The sequence below is a fragment of the Felis catus genome, chromosome B4, assembly GCF_018350175.1.
Source record: "Felis catus isolate Fca126 chromosome B4, F.catus_Fca126_mat1.0, whole genome shotgun sequence".
Lineage (NCBI taxonomy): Eukaryota > Metazoa > Chordata > Mammalia > Carnivora > Felidae > Felis > Felis catus.
In genome coordinates this window covers 137,443,788-137,458,924 of record NC_058374.1, presented here as the reverse complement: position 1 = coordinate 137,458,924, position 15,137 = coordinate 137,443,788, and the positions used below count along the sequence as shown (strand labels likewise).

General features: G+C 57.7%; 1 protein-coding gene across 3 annotated transcripts in view; it reads left to right on the top strand.

Annotated features, from left to right (window-relative positions):
• Positions 1–2,300: 2,300 nt before the first annotated feature.
• The window catches only part of PHF21B (PHD finger protein 21B), a 92,814-nt gene continuing 79,977 nt past the window's right edge, over positions 2,301–15,137 (top strand). Inside the window, exons 1-2 of one of the 3 annotated variants that reach the window (XM_023257598.2) lie at positions 2,301–2,463; positions 3,337–3,402. In XM_023257598.2, coding sequence (XP_023113366.2) covers positions 2,410–2,463; positions 3,337–3,402 — 120 coding nt within the window. In that variant the 5' untranslated portion in view covers positions 2,301–2,409. Of the gene's footprint in view, positions 2,464–3,131; positions 3,166–3,336; positions 3,403–15,137 lie in introns of those variants that run through there. The other 2 variants (XM_045062504.1, XM_023257599.2) reach the window with 2 other exon arrangements.

Sequence of the window (15,137 nt, the reverse complement as noted above, 5' to 3'; positions counted from 1 at the left end):
CTCTAAAACTAACTATTAAAAAAAAATTTTTTAAGGTAGGTTATGAGGGGAAGGGCATCCCACATGGGGGGGGTTGCAGCATGGGCAAGGGGAGGGCGGTCCGGGGTGCAGGGCGTCGTCAGGGAAGAGTGTGTCCACAGCAGCAGCACAGAACTCTGCACATTTACTGACAAGAACTTCAGCTTTGGTTTTCTGCACGTAACCAACGCCCTCGTCGTCAGAGAGCACCCCAACCCTGCACCTTGGTTGCTGGCTCAGGACTTAGGCAGCTACGGAAACAGCAGAGGGCCAAGCAGATGATTATTGCTGTGCCCCGAATTAATTACCAGAAACTTGCAGACAGCCCTTCGAAGTCTCCGCAGCAGAGAGCACCCTCCTCTAGCCAGCATCTGGCTGAGCGCGCGGGTCACGGACAACCTGAGAGTCCTCTCTGTTGATTTAATTACATACACGGCCAATGAAATTATTATGAATTTTTAACCAAAAAGCCAGTGACATTTACAGAGATTACAGCAGGAATGCTCTCACGTGCCGTCTCTCCCTGGCTCTCTGAACACCGGTCCCCTGGGCAGCCCACTTTACCGGGCTGATGCGCAGCCCAGCGAAAGCACTAGGGAGAGAGGATGGCATCCTGAGCCGGGCCGAACCCACAGTGGAAGGAGCAAGAGCCTCTTCAGGGTAGCCGGAGTCAGCCCTTTTGTTTTGCATTGGGTGAGCGGTGCCTCCCTGATTGGTGCTACACCAAATGGGTCATGACCACTTAGAACATGTGAATTAACCAGCGATCCGTCACTGAGGTCTTCCTAAAGGCTGGCTGCTGGGGTCAGAGAGGAGAGGCCCCTGGTGTCTGAGGGCCCAAGGGAAAAACGTGTAAGTCATGTGTGGCAAAAGCCCTAATGGAGAGGCCAGAGCAACATTGGGGTCCTGACCTGAAAAAAAAAAAAATTCTGGCAACTTCTGACAGTAGACTAGCTCGTGGCCCGTTGGCATATGTTGAAAGGGCCATTTGTTGATCGTGTGTGCCTGGGTATTTTTTGTGCCGTGCAGGAACAGGAAGTTAGGATGATTTATCAGCTTAAGCCTTTACTTTGAAAGACAATTGCCATTTCTCCCCAGCATTTTTCAAACATACCAGGATGCTACCAACAGGGCACAAAGCGCTCCGACGTTAATTGATGAGGGTTGGTAACTCGACCATGGTAATATCGACTCCGAGACGTTAACCGCCTGGCCGTGGGCTGGGAGTTTTGGAATACGACCTCGGCAGCTGTACTTATAACTGTTTTATGTGACATTGACCAGGCGTGTTTACGATTTTTAACAACAGCCTTAAAAAGTCCAGTGACATCTGTTGAGAGTTTAATCGTGAGTGTAAAAAAAAAAAAAAAAAATCATTAAAGGCACAGTCAAAAGATCAATGTCCTTACTGTTTAAACAACACGGTGGCCATCAGGCGGTGGGGGAATCTGGCGACAGGACTAATTGAATCTCCCAAGTAGAAGCGTCAGTATGCAGGGGGACAGGAGGGGACGGCAGACAATTTAAATAAAGTAGGAGACGGAGGCTGACGGAGGCAGGGAAGAGGGAGCACGGGGAAAGAGGGAGCACCGAGAGCTAGAGGAAAAAAGAAATGCAAAAAAAAAAAAAGAAAAAATGGACATTCTTCTTCCCCCCCCCGAAGAGTATCTACAAGCCCGGCCCTGGGCTGGGCGGCCCGGGGTCCTCACGTCTGGCTGCGCGCGCGGGCGGAGAGGGGGAGGGGCGTCCGGTCCGAACGGTCCCGGGGCCGGCGGCCCCAAGCCGCGGGCCGGCGAGTTTGCGCCCCTCGGCGCCGCCACTTTTGTTCTCCGCTCGGGGTGCGGGGCCGCGGCGGGGCCGCAGTGCGCACGCGCGGGCGGGGCGGGGGCGGGGCGGGGCGCGCGGCGGGCTCCGGCGCCGCCCCCCGCCGCCCCGGCCCGCTCCATCCGGGCACTGCCGAATTAGCATCGCGCCGAGGCACAACTTTGCCGAGGCCCAGCGAGATCCAGGCGCGCGCCGGAGGAAATATAGTCCCTGCCGGCCGGCGGCGGCGGGGCGGGCGCGCGCGGGGCTGCGCGGGGCGCCCGGCGCCTGGGGGCCATGCGCCGGCCAGCGCGGGCGGCCCGGGGACCCGGCGCAACTTGCCGGGCAGCCTGAGGAGTTGGAGCGGCCGCGGGCTCGGCGCCGCGGCGCCCGGCCGCCTTTCTTCCCCCCTCGCCAGACCCCCCCCCTCCCGTTCGGCCTTGGGGGAGGGGGCTCGTGTCCCCCCCCCCTCCCCACCCGGTCCCCGGAGGCCCGGTCCACCCCCGCCCGCTCCCGCCCCCGCGGAGTCGCGCAACTTCCCGGGAGCCGGGGCCAAAGTGAGCGCAAAGTGCTGCCCAACTTGCCGGGATGGAGCTGCAGAGCCGGCCCGAGGCGCTCGCCGTGGAACTCGCGCGCCACCAGGTAGGCGGCCGGGGCCCCGGGCCGGGAGTGCGGGGCTTCAGGGACCCGAGCCCGGCGTCTTCTCCCGCGTCGCAGGGTCTGCGCGGCCGGAGGTACGCGGAAAGGGCTCCTCCTCAAGCCTGCTCCCGGGTGGGGGATTTGGTACCTGCACGGCCCCCGCCGACCCCCGGGCTCCTCTTCCTCCCTTCGTCTCTTGCAGTCTTGCACACTTTGGGGGCGGGGGGGCTCGAGCCCATGGGACCTGAGCCCCGCGTCTTCTCTTTCTCCGCGCGGGGTCTGCAGGACGGAGGGGGCCAGGAGGGGGCCCCTTCGTGAGCCTGCCCCGGGCTGTTTGTGTGAGAGTGCGGGCCGGCCCCCGCCCGACCCCCACTCGCGTGCAGCCCCGCACAGTTTGCAAAAGTAGTTTTGGCGATTGTTGCTCTGGCTGGCGGCGGCGTGGCGGCCGGAGCCCGAGCGGTATTGCGGCGTGCGCGTGTGTGTGTTGGGGAGATTAGGACGCGACTTGAATATTTATGAGCTTTGCTCGACACGGACTCGCCGTGTTTACTTGGCTCTTTGTTCCTCCCCCCTCCCCCGGCACACACTCACACTCACTCGCACACGCACCCCTGCCTGCAAACTTGCACGGCTCGGGGCGCGCCGCCGGGTGGCCGCGGCCCCCGCCCCGCCCCGCGAGCTGCCCCGATGAGGCGGCAGCCACAGGTAAGCGGCCCCGCGCGGCACTGCCCGGCCGCCGCGCGTGCGGGACGCGCGGCCCGGGGAACTTGGGGCGCGCTTTGCACGGCCGGGCGGGGGTTGCGGCCCGCGGGGCCCCGGGGCGCACTCGGCCCCCCGGGGCGGCCGGCCTGAGCCCGCTCCTCCGTGTTTCCGCAGAACGGCGACCTCAAGAAGCAGCTCCACGAAAGGCAGCCGCGGATCGCCGCGCTCAGCGACAAACAAGTAAGCGAGCTGGAGGCTGCGCCCCCCAACTCCGCCCGAGGTGGGGAGGAGGGGTCGCCCGGCACTTTGGCAGCCCCCTAAAAAAGTGCCGGCCTCGGCGCAGCACGCTCAGACTCCCAGAGGAGTCTGTCTGCAGCCCTCAAAGTTACCCGCCCCCCCCCCTTTTCTGGGAAGAAAGAGCCGGGTTCCTGGAGGCCGAGGGGGGCGAGCCAGCCAGGCTCCGGCAGTGGCCGAAAGAGACGAGCTGCACTCAAAAGGCGGCGAGCAGCCCGGCGTCCATTTTGAGTTGGTGGACATGTTTTTGGAATGTGGCAGTTTCTCCCGGCTCGGTGTCCCCCACCCCACGCCGGTGCGAGGGTAGGGGTGGCGGGGGGCCGTATTTGGGACCTGGACGCCAAACTACTTGGAAGCAGCTTCTGGATTCCATTGCGAACCTTATTTAAAGAACCTTCCTCCGGGCTCCCCCCCCCCCCCCTTCCTCGCCACTTCTCCAGCATCACTTTTTATTCTTGGAACCTGACGCCAGCTCCCGGGGAACAAAAGAAAGGCGCCCCCAGGACCCCCCAGTTCTGCCCCAACTTTGGTCTCGGGGCTTCAGGTGTAGATTGGGACTCCCGACTGCCGCCTCGCGCCGGGGGGGAGGGGCTGGCACGGCCGCCGACCCCCCTCCCGGCCCCTCCGGGGAGGAAAAGTTGTCCATTGTGACTTAGTTGCGCTGAGCTCAGCGCTCGGGGTTTCAGCACCACGAACAGATGCCGCCGCCAGAGCGCGGCCGGCCGCGCGCCCCCGCCCCCTCCCTCCCCTCCCTCCCTCCCTCCCTCCCTCCCTCCCTCCCCGCCGCCCGCGCCCCTCCCCCTCCGCCCCTCCCCCTGCGCGCCCCGCTCCCCGCACTCGCGCTCCCGCCCCTTCCCCCGCGCCGCCCGGAGCCGAGAACTTTGAGCCGCGCAGCCAATGGCGCTCCCGGGGCTCCGAGGCTGGCGGGGGGCGGGGGCGCCGGCGCCCCTCCCCGCGGCCCCTCCCCTCCGCGGGCCCGCCCCCGCCCCGCCGCGCCCCCTGGCCATCGATCGCGCTTCCTTCGGAATGCCGGCCGCCGCCGTCAGCACCAAACTTGGACAGCGCCGCCCCCGCCCCCGCCCCCGCCGCTGGTGCGGCCCCCTCCGGCCTCCCCCGGCTCGGGGCCGCGGGTCGGATGCCCCCTCCCCGGAGGGGTTTTCGGTGGAGGGAGAGACGTGGACGAGATCGGCGGGGGTGGCGGCGACCGCGGAGCGGGAGAACTCGGAGGCCGGGTGCAAATTTCGAGTCTTTAAAGTTGAAAAGTGGTGGGAGGGGGCGTGCTGAAGAGGAGGGGGCCGGAGGTCGCGCGAAGAAAGATGGCTGTGCCCGCGGGTCCGCGCCCGGTCGGGGGCGCCCGGCTGGACAGGCGGGTTGGGACGAATGCATTAACCCCTTTCTGACGCTGCCGCGGCACCCCTCTTCCAACCTCCCCCCCCCCCCCCGCCCTGCCCGGCCGCGCGCGCGCGCGCGCGCGCGCCCGCTCGCCCGGCCCGCGCCCCCGTCCAGGCGTGGAAGCTTCCATTCCCGCCGGAGGGGGGTCCGGCGCGCGGCCCCGGAGAAGTCGGGGAGTTCGCGGGGGGAGGGGACCCGGGCCCGGCATTACCATTTTGATTGCTTTTGATGCCATTTTTGGAGGGGGAGGGGTTGGAAGACCCTTCGCTGAGCACAAAGATGTTTAATCACTGTGTAGAATCAAATCAGATACTTTATTTGTATTTTATTGTTTTAAATCCGCCACCAAATCGGGTGCAGTGTGATAGCTGAGGGTTCCTAAGCCCTGTTTTCAGTGGGTAAAACGGCAAGTTGTTGACTCTTACGCTCGGAGTGAACGATTTAAGAGAGAGCGAGAGGGAGGGAGGGAGAATCCAGGAATCCAGCGGCTTCATCGCAACAATGTCTTTATGTGTGCTTCTACATGGCAATAGTTTTACTATTTGGAGTGGCTTTTCAGAGCTTAGGTCTGATCATTTCTTCTGTATTGTAGCAACTATGCCAGGGCTGTTTAAAATTTTATGTTGATAGTAAATGAGTAGCTATTTATTATCCGTCATGCCAGAATTTAGATGAGGCTGAGAGAAACATTGGAAAATTCTGTTTGGAGGCTCCATGCATCTCAGGGGAAGGAACTGTCCTACTCCCGGCTGCCTTTGCCTTTAAATTTGAACTCCGGGAAGGAAAGATGCTTGCGAATGGAATGGACCTCCATCTTTTTTGTGTCTGTGAGTGTGTGTCCAAAAAGAAAGAAAACAAGGAAAACTTTTGTTCTCTGGCCTTTTAAAAATGTTTCTCTTTTAAATGACTAAATATAACATCTGGTAAGCAGCCAGCGTTGGGCCTGGCCATCGGAACTTGTGTTTGGAACTGTCGGTTGTTTTTCCTTTTCCCTTTGTGGCATTTTATATAACAAGGGCTCATAAAAGAGGGAGGGGAGGGGGCCGAGGCCGTGGTGCAGCATGCTAATAAAGCTGCCTGGTCTCTCCCAGGCTCCGAGGTGAAATCTTTCAGAAGTCACCTATGAAATGAGTTGGGTAGACTTAACATTTACTCGTCTCTCTCTCTCCTTGGGAGAGTTTGGTGGTGATTGGCAGCTTGGTGGGGGGTGGGGGGAAGGTCCAGGAACAAGCTCTTGGAGGTGATTCCGGACTGCACCCAGGGTCTTAAAGAGGGGCAGTGGGGCTCTGCCTGGGAGTGGCTGAAATGTGGGAGCAGGCATGAAAAAGCCAGTATTTTTAGAGTTTGTTTTTAACTCAAGATGAAACTAAAGGTAGGGCTCATTTGTAGATTGGCTGGGGAAGAAACTCACCGTTTCCACCTCCGGAGATGTGTTTTCGTGCCACTCCCTCTTGGAATGTGGGATGTAAAGGTTAAGTTTCAATTAAAAGTGCGTACGTGGATGATGAACTGGATAGAAAAGCGAACGGATGACCCCATTATCCACATCTGTTAGAAATACAATAGCAGCTGAGTAGCATCTTTGGGTGCCCTGCCATCAATTTCCCATTCATGCCCTTGACACTGGAATTTGTTCAGTTACGTCTAGAAACACAGACAAGTGTTTCAAGATGTTCATGGAGGACTCCTAGAAGTACATAGGTTAGCTGTCGGTCGGAAGCAGAGATACGCGTCCCGTATAACTGTTCAGTGCGTCTCCCACCATTGATGGACCAGGGGATAAACAGGAAACCAGTGTCTGTGAAAACGGAGTTCATAGTTTTTTCTTTAAAAAAAAAAAAAAAAGGAGGTGTGGGAGTTGGTCAGAGCGGAGTTTTGGGCCAGGCCGCATTCCCAGGTGTGGCCGCGCCTGGCAGCGGGTATTTGATTTCAGTGGAGGAGGGACCCCTCGTCTTTAACGAGATATGATGTTTGAAGACTCCATTAGTTGCTCGGACGGTTTTACGCCATGAATCTGCAGCACACGCAGAGAGGCAGTAACATTTTTATCTAAATTGTCAAGCAACAAGCACTTCCGTGTAAATAACAGACCCGTCATAAATACTGGGTGTCTTTTCTTTCTTTCTTTCTTTCTTTCTTTCTTTCTTTCTTTCTTTCTTTCTTTCTTTCTTTCTTTCTTTCTTTCTTTCTTTCTTTCTTTCTTTCTTGCCTTCCTTCCTCCCTTCCTCCCTTCCTCCCTTCCTCCCTTCCTTCCTTCCTTCCTTCTTCCCTCTTCCCCCTTCCCTCCTTGAAGTTCTCAGCACGTTTAGATGCCACGTATCACGGGCATCTCTAGACGTGAACTTCATGAAGTTCAGCTTCACCACAGAGCGAGAAGAGCCTCCTGTGTTGACTGTGGTCCACGCCGGCATGGCTTCGCGAGAGAGACCCCGGAGGTGAACTTGGGGCCTTTCCTGCTGCTCGATCCATCGATTTGATGGACTCTGGATTCCGAGGGGCTGTCCTTAAGTGCAGCAATAAAAATATGTCTTCTTGAAAGGTATTATGTATGTGGCGTGCACCCGGGCGCTGAATCACGTCTTCACCGTGATTCACTAGCCGCGTTGGACAGCAGAGGAATTCTGCCTTGAAAGTATCCACTGAACAGAACTGCAGGCTGGCTACAGTCCTCTGGTAAAAGGGTGTTGTTCCGTTTGCCAAGATTTCCTTCCAGTCTGCCCCTCTCCAGGGGGGTCAATTTCCATCTTCCTGACTTAGCGTCGAAGATGTCATGCTTCAAATAGTATCATTACTTTCTAAAGAGAGAAGCCTCGCGGAGCTCCGCACTCCGTCCCCCGCGGGGAAGAACGTGGCCTCGGATGGCAGGACCCAGCCCTGGTTTCGCCCGCTACCACACTTCTTAGCCCGCAGCATCCCGAACCTACCCGCGCCCCCGCCCCCCTCACCTGAGCCCTGCTCCCTGAGTCCCCTCTTCCCCTCCCCCGACTCCCACCATCGTCTGTCAGTTGAGGATTGAAGCTGCCACCTCACTGCATCTCCTGTGAAAACCAAAAACCCCCAAAGCGGCTTTAGTGAGGTACCTGTCACATGTCATACAATTCACCCATTTAAAATGCACAATTGAATGGTTTTTTGTGTATTCACAGAGATGTGCGACTGTCCCCACCATCAACTTTAGAACATTTTCGTCTCAGAAAGAAACCCCTGGGCTCTCGCTCCCCACCCCCACCCAGCCCTAGGCAACCGCTGATCTACCTCTGTCTTTCTGGGGTTGCCTGTTTTGCTTCCCTGTGAATGGGATCGTACGACCGGCTTCTTTCACTGGACGTAACGTTTCAAGGCTCATCCGAGTCGTGGGAGATGTTGGTGCTTCGTTCCTTTGTGCGTCTGAACGATACTCTGTTGTACAGATAGACCATATTTTGCCCGTCCGCTCACGGGTTGACGGACGTTTGGGTTGTGTCCTCCTCTTGGCCACGTGAATAACGTATCGCGTCTCCTCTTGCCCCCTCTGGTATGTTCTGCCGGGCTCTGCTCAGGGCGGTCTCCATCCCACTCCTGCACGTGGCGATGCAGTCTCCGTGGTTGCTTTCCGGCGGCTTCTCTGGCACGTCGAGCAGTTTCCTGCCTTTACACGGTGTTGGCCGGCGTCTGTCTCGATCTTTTCACGTCTGCTTCTGTGCTGGACTGTAAGCTCCGTGCAGGGGGGTGGCGCGGCCTGCTCTCCCTCTTCCCCTGCGCCTTGTAGGGACTGAACGCGCTCTGTTGAGTGAGTGGATGACGTTGTAACAGGACAGGCATGAGGATTAGTGGAGTCCCCTAGTGGGGAGTCCCTAGCCTGTCACAGGCGTGCAGCAAATGGTAGGTTATCCTGTGTCTGAAGTGAGTGGACTCAGCACTGATTAAGACCCGTGGCTCCCTGCCCTTGGAAACCTCACAAAAGAGTAAGGCGTAGATAACCACGTTTCGAGAAGATCCCAGCAAAGTCCTGGGAGAGTCATGCTGTCTGGCCTGGAGATGGAGGACAGCTTCCTGGAGAGGAGGTTGGGGGACAGGTAGGTCCTCGAGGACGCCTAGGAGTGTGGACAGGAGATGCTGGTGCGAGCCCGCTAAGAGATAATGGCCTAAAGAAACTTGCAGGTGCTGTGACCCTTCTGCCAGTAAAGCCTTGAGCAAGAGAGAGACATCAGAGAAGGTGAGCTGGGGCCAGAGCAAGGAAGGCATCACTTGCTTGGAGGAAGGGCCTGGATTTTACACCTTAGGCTCGGAAATAGCCAAGGGCTGTTAGTGCATAGGTCTGGAAGGTGCAGGAATGGTGCTAAGGGCAGGTGGGAAGGGAGGAGAGAGAAGGACGCCTGAGCTCCCTCGTTGCTTGGCGGGGCCGGGCCATGTGAGTGCTTCAGATGTTTGTCACCTCCATGGGGAGGCCCTTGCATGGATGCTGGGTCCCGTGTACGACATGGGACAGGAGGCTGGGAGGCCGTTGGCCACGTAGACTTGATGACCGGCACCTAACAGGCTGTGGGGGCAGGGGGCCACTTGGTGATCCTCTCCCTCCTGCCTTCCCCAGAGCTTCTTTGAGCTGAGAAATTAATGGAGGGAGGGGAGTGCTTCTGGAAACTTCTAGAAGGTGTCTCGGTTAGCAGTTCTGCTCAGTTGGTTTAAGAAAAAGTGTACATAGGGGCGCCCGGGTGGCTCAGTCAGTTAAGCGTCTGACTTCAGCTCGGGTCACGATCTCACGGTTTGTGAGTTCAAGCCCCACCTCAGGCTCTGTGCTGATAGCTCAGAGCCTGGAGCCTGCTTTGGATTCTGGGTCTCCCTCTCTTCTCTCCTGCTCGTGCTCTCTTTCTCTCTCTAAAAAAAAAAAAAAAAGAAAAAAAAATTTTAAAAAATGCACGTGTATATACGTATACGTATACACTTATCTGTCAGGTACATCTGTGTTAGTGATTTCATTTTGACGACGTAACAAGTTAAGTAATAACCGTGTCACCACGTACCAATAAATATATGCAAAGTCTATGTAACATGTGTATAAAAATCAGTTACTAACTTTCCAGGATTTCCTAATGAAAATGAGAGGATTTGTTTTTTGTTTGTTTTTTTAATGTTTGTTTATTATTAAGAGACAGAGACAGAGAGTGAGTGGGGGAGGGACAGAGAGAGAGGGAGACACAGCATCCGAAGCAGGCTCCGGGCTCCGAGCTGTCAGCACAGAGCCTGACGCGGGGCTCGAACTCACGAGCTGTGAGATCATGACCTGAGCAGAAATCAAGAGTCAAACATTTAACCGACTGAGCCCCCCAGGGCGCTCCAGCATCCTGTATTCTTTTAAAAAAATTTTTAAACATTTATTCATTTTTGAGAGAGTGTGAGCAGGGGAGGGGCAGAGAGAGAGGGAGACACAGAATCCCAAGCAGGCTCCAGGCTCCGAGCTGTCAGCACAGAGCCCGACGCGGGGCTCGAACCCACGGACCGCGAGATCGTGACCTGAGCTGAAGTCGGACGCTCAACCGACTGAGCCACCCAGGCACTCCTAAGGATTGTTTTGGAAGTAAGAAAATAATTATCATTCTCCTGAAGTAAAATCTTAACCGAGGAAGGTGGTGATCGACGTTCTTCTTTGTTATTTCTGTAACATTGAGGAGATAAAGAAGAATTCTGCTTGTAAAAAAGTTTTTACTGTAAGGTTTGCAGTACGGATCTGAGTCCTAAAACACGAGTCCCCTTCCTTCCACCCCACCCCCCATCCTTGCTTGGGGACGAGAGCAGGGCTGGGTTTGTAGGGCACGTTCTGTGCACACACAAATGTATACAACACAGATAAACACGCTTAGTGCACGGGCTGGGCACATACCTTGCCTAAACTTGCTTTTTATGCTTGACCTTGTAGTGCAGCCCTCTCTCTTGGGAATAACTCAGTTTAATTATTCCGTAAACACTTAACGAGCATCCACCAAGTACCGGGGATATGGAGGTGATGGTGGGTAGTGTGCCGTGAGCAACGGGGGCGTCTCACTTTGTAAGGCTTTATGCTGACAAAATGCTGTCACCCATCTTTGGTTGCACACATTTTCACATACAGTTGGGGAGACAGGTGCCTCCACAGCTCCCTATCCCGTGGAGCCCGGTGAGGTGTCTGCGTGAGATGTTTAACCACCAGGCTCACTCGGGCAGCAGACGGGATGGGGTGCTCTGATGGGGTGCTTGGGGACCGCGCCGAGGAGGTGACGTGTCCACCTGTAGAGAAGCCTAGAGACAGATTGCGCACACGATCCCTTGGCCGTCAGCAGCAGCGATCAGTTCTGTCACCTCTTTCGTGCTGTCTTTTTATTTGATTGTCGGGATGATCCCGTGACTTGGGTCGGGCCGGGCAGGTACACGCTTCCTGCCAGACAGGCCAGAGAAGGGCAGCTTCCCAAGGTCACCCAGCTTGGGACCACTGAGAGGGTGCCCTCTGTTTCAGCCACTGCCTCGTCCCCAACTGGCCCCCTGCATTCCAGAGCATAGCATGATGCAGCCAGAGGAGCAGAGGCCCTAAAGTCACACGCCAGCGTTCACATCCCAGCTTTCCGCATCAGGCTGGGCAAGCTCGGGCAAATGGGGTTCATGTCCCAGCTCCCCGCATCTGGCTGAGTAGCCTTCGACGAGTCGCGTTGCTTCCTTGGGCTCTGTTTCCCCCGTCCGTAAGGTGGGCGTAGCAGTGAGACTCATCTCACCAGGTCGTTGTGATGAAGTCAGATAAGGGATGTAAAAGTGCGCGTCAGCCGGGAAGGGGAAGCGAAGGGGTTGATTGGAGCGAATTGTGGTCGCTGTCCCCGTGGCCACAGAAGACACCTGCCGATCCCTGTCCTGCACCTGTGGAACCTGCCACCTTTGCATTTCCACTTGCCTCCTGCTCGCGGTTGGGGGCATTTCCTTTTTCCAAGTGTGGGCGTCCCGTTGCTCGGTGGCCCCGGGTGAGCTTGACGTTGGCTGTGCCGTCTTCTCCAGCCGGTGCAAGGTTCGCTTTGGTACTTAGCCTCTGACAACACCTGCCGACGGAACTGCACAATTGATTTCCATTAGCTTTGAATTTCTTCAGTGAGACGACTCTGATAACTTTGGTAATCCCACGATGCCTCATTAGAGCCGCTGGCTATGATGATTAGCCCTGTGAGTTCGCAAGTTTTTCCTCCAATACCTTTGTCTGTCCAGGAGCCGAGTGACCGGCTCGCTGCTCTGTTCGCGCCCCTCCTACGAGCCAAAGCTAAGCGTGCCGCTGCCTGGTCCGTCCGCCGGAGCTCGCCGCTGGGTCTGAGGACGCGCCTTCCTTCTCCAGCAGAGCAGCGTCTTGGCACGCTTTGGTGACACACGGGGAACTCGAGGAGGGTCCTTTGGGGGTATCTGTTGGCTCGGCCTCCGAGGCCCTCACCCCAGACCCGGGGGGACTTCGGGGGAAGAGGAGGGTGTCTGCAGTCAGTATGGCTACGCTGCTTGCAAAGTGCGCTGTTTAAGGAGCTGGGACCCTGGATTTGGTTTCCCTCCCAGAAGAGGGCTGCTGAGAAGGCTTTTAACTTTTGTCTCTGAGAGGCACGTAACAAAGAGCTTAAAGCACAGGCTTTGGAGGGGGACAGACGGGGCTATAGACCCAACGCCACCCTTCTGTGGCTGTTCCGCACTCAGTGGCTGTAAAATGGGTATGACAGTGCATTGCGAACCAGGTGGCAGAGGGCTGGCACGTGGTAAGAGCTAAGGAAATGACCCGAGAGAGGCGCTCGGAGGGTTCAGCCAAGACGACGCGGTAAGCCCCCCCCCCGCCGCAGGTCCTCAGCAGGTGGGACCGGGAGGTCTTCCGATTCGGTGCTGAGTCCCGGCCTCCCTGTCTGATGCTAACTGGAGCCACGCCCCTCCGAGGGTTCCTTGGACCCGTCCACCGTTCTCAGAGCCCTTGGGGAAGGCCTGCTCTGAATCGCATCGTCGTGCTCAGGACCGGCTGAAGCCCAGAGAGGTTGACCGGCTTGTTGACTTGACGCATGTCAGGGGACGAGCGGAGGGGCTGCAGTCCGGTTCCGGGCCTCGTGGTCCTCGCCGCGTCGGAGGAGGAGCGTGGGGGGCGGAGAGGACACACGTTGGGCCACAAGTTAGAAAAGCGGCCAGGGCGTGCGTCCGGACGCAAGTAAGTGGCGTTCGCGCCTCAGAGACGAGCGCGGGTGAACCAGAAGCAGCCGTTCCGCAATGAGGAGAGGGAGTTTCGCTCTGAGGTGGAAGGTTCTAGAACTTCGGACGGGGCCTGGGCCTGCATCTGGTCTCTGCACACGGCACCAGGGTCAGGAGTGGGCGGCGGGCCGAGTGCAGGGGGTGGGGGGCTCCGCGGTGTGGAAGCCGGGGTTCGTGCTGACCCCGCCCTCGGTGAGGAGCCCGTGGGCGCTCCCCCCCCCCCCCCCCCCGCTCTGTGAGCCCCACCTTGGCCCCCGTGGCTTGGTTACTTACGAATCTTTTTATCTCCAGTGTCATTTCACACTTGCACGTCGAGGCGTTGCCTCGTTTTGAATCGGCCTCTGTTTTCGAAAGGAACAGATACGCTTTCTCAAGCTTTTTTTTATTATCGTCGGCGGTTGCTCCTCGTTGGGTAGCAGCAGTTTCCAGAGTGTGGTGACAAATTGCTGCTACAGATTCATTCTGGTTACAGCCTCTGCCCGCCAGCAGCGGGCGTCCCGTGCGGGCTCAGATGGGCCCTGCTGTTTCCTTTTGCTTCTTCTGCTTGGCACCTTCTTCTGTGTCGGTCTTGCTAAAACACAGCAGAAAGAAGGGCTTCCTTGGGGCATTTTCTTTGCCTTCCTCTTTTTCTTTTTTTTGTCTAAGGCCGAGGGGCTCGTCAGCCTCCAGGTCGTTACAAGAGGAGGGGCAGGTGGCTGCGTCCTGATCTCAGAGTATCTCAAAGGGGAAAATGCTGCTTCCCAGGCAAGTTGTCCTGAGGATCGGTGAGGACGTGTGTCCCAGGTGCCAGGCGTAATTCCCAGCATGCTGCAGGGCAGCGGAGTCCGAGGGAGCGCGGTGAGCAGTATCCCTCCGTCACACGTCACCCAGGGTGTGAGACGTGGAGAGCTGGCCACGCCCCAGAGATCTCACTGCCATGGGGAAGTAGACCGGCAACTGGGCTTTTTGTCAGGGCGGGAGCCTCTGGCTTGCTTTGGTCTCCTCGGACTGGCGTGTCCGCAGCTGGGTTGGGTCGTGAGTTTGGGGTTCAGTGGAAATGGAGGGTGCGTGTCCCCCCGACTCGGCGTGATGGCTTAAGGCACAAGATGCAAGAGCCACGGGGGGGCTTTGCGGGGCCCCTGTGCCCCGCCCCCGCGTTACACGTGGGGAACCGAGGCCCTGAGTGGGGGTGGGGGTGGCACCCAGGACCCAGAACGAGCCCCGGAGGACGCCTGTCTTCCCGACCACACTCCGCAGTCATGCAAGAAGTCTGTTGTCTTTGCTCAGGCAGTTCTGCTTCATTCACTGGAGTTTTCCTTTGGAAGCACCCTCTTGGGTGTCCCCTGCGTGACGGGCCGGGGTCTCGCACAAGATGTCCCCTGTGACCTCAGGACCACCCGACCACCTCAGTCTTAGACTTTAAGAGCGGTTGACCCCCGATTTGCCCAAGTGGGGGGGGGCGGCCGCTTCGGTAGAGCACCGCGCATTCCGGAACTGTCCACTTTACGCAAGCGGCTGAATCTAATTGACTGGCGCTCTGTAGGTGCCGCTGTGTTCCCAAACGATGGTTCAGAAGGAGTCCCTGCGGGGGCCGCTTGTCACCCAGCCCCCTGGACGCTTCCTGCCTTTCAAGTCTGCCCTCGAGGTGGAGACCGGTTGTGGCCTTGGGTGGGCAGCCCCCCTCCTGAGCAGAAAAGGCGGTGAGGGCTGCAGTTTGCGGGGAGCAGCCATCTTCAGGGGAGACGCGTCTGCCGTCTCGTCTGTTGAGCGGAACCCCAAAAGTTACTTGAAACAGCAGTTGGGAGAGGTCTGTGGAGCCTCCCCGGGGGGCGCCCGCAGGGTGTCCCCGGGCGATACCGTAATCCATCTGGGGACAGACTTTTTGCCCCACGAAAGAGAGGAAGGCAGGGCTGGGGCAGGAGAGAGAGAGAGAGAGAGAGAGAGAGAGAGAGAGAGAGAGAGGGAGAGAGAGAAGATGTGTTTCTCCTTGATGTCATTCAGGCGGAAAGCCAATCTGCACATGTAAATGAACTTGAAAATGCAATTAAAAATATATACATATTAGAGACTGTGATCCAGAATTTAATGGGAGATACAGGTTGCAAAGTGAC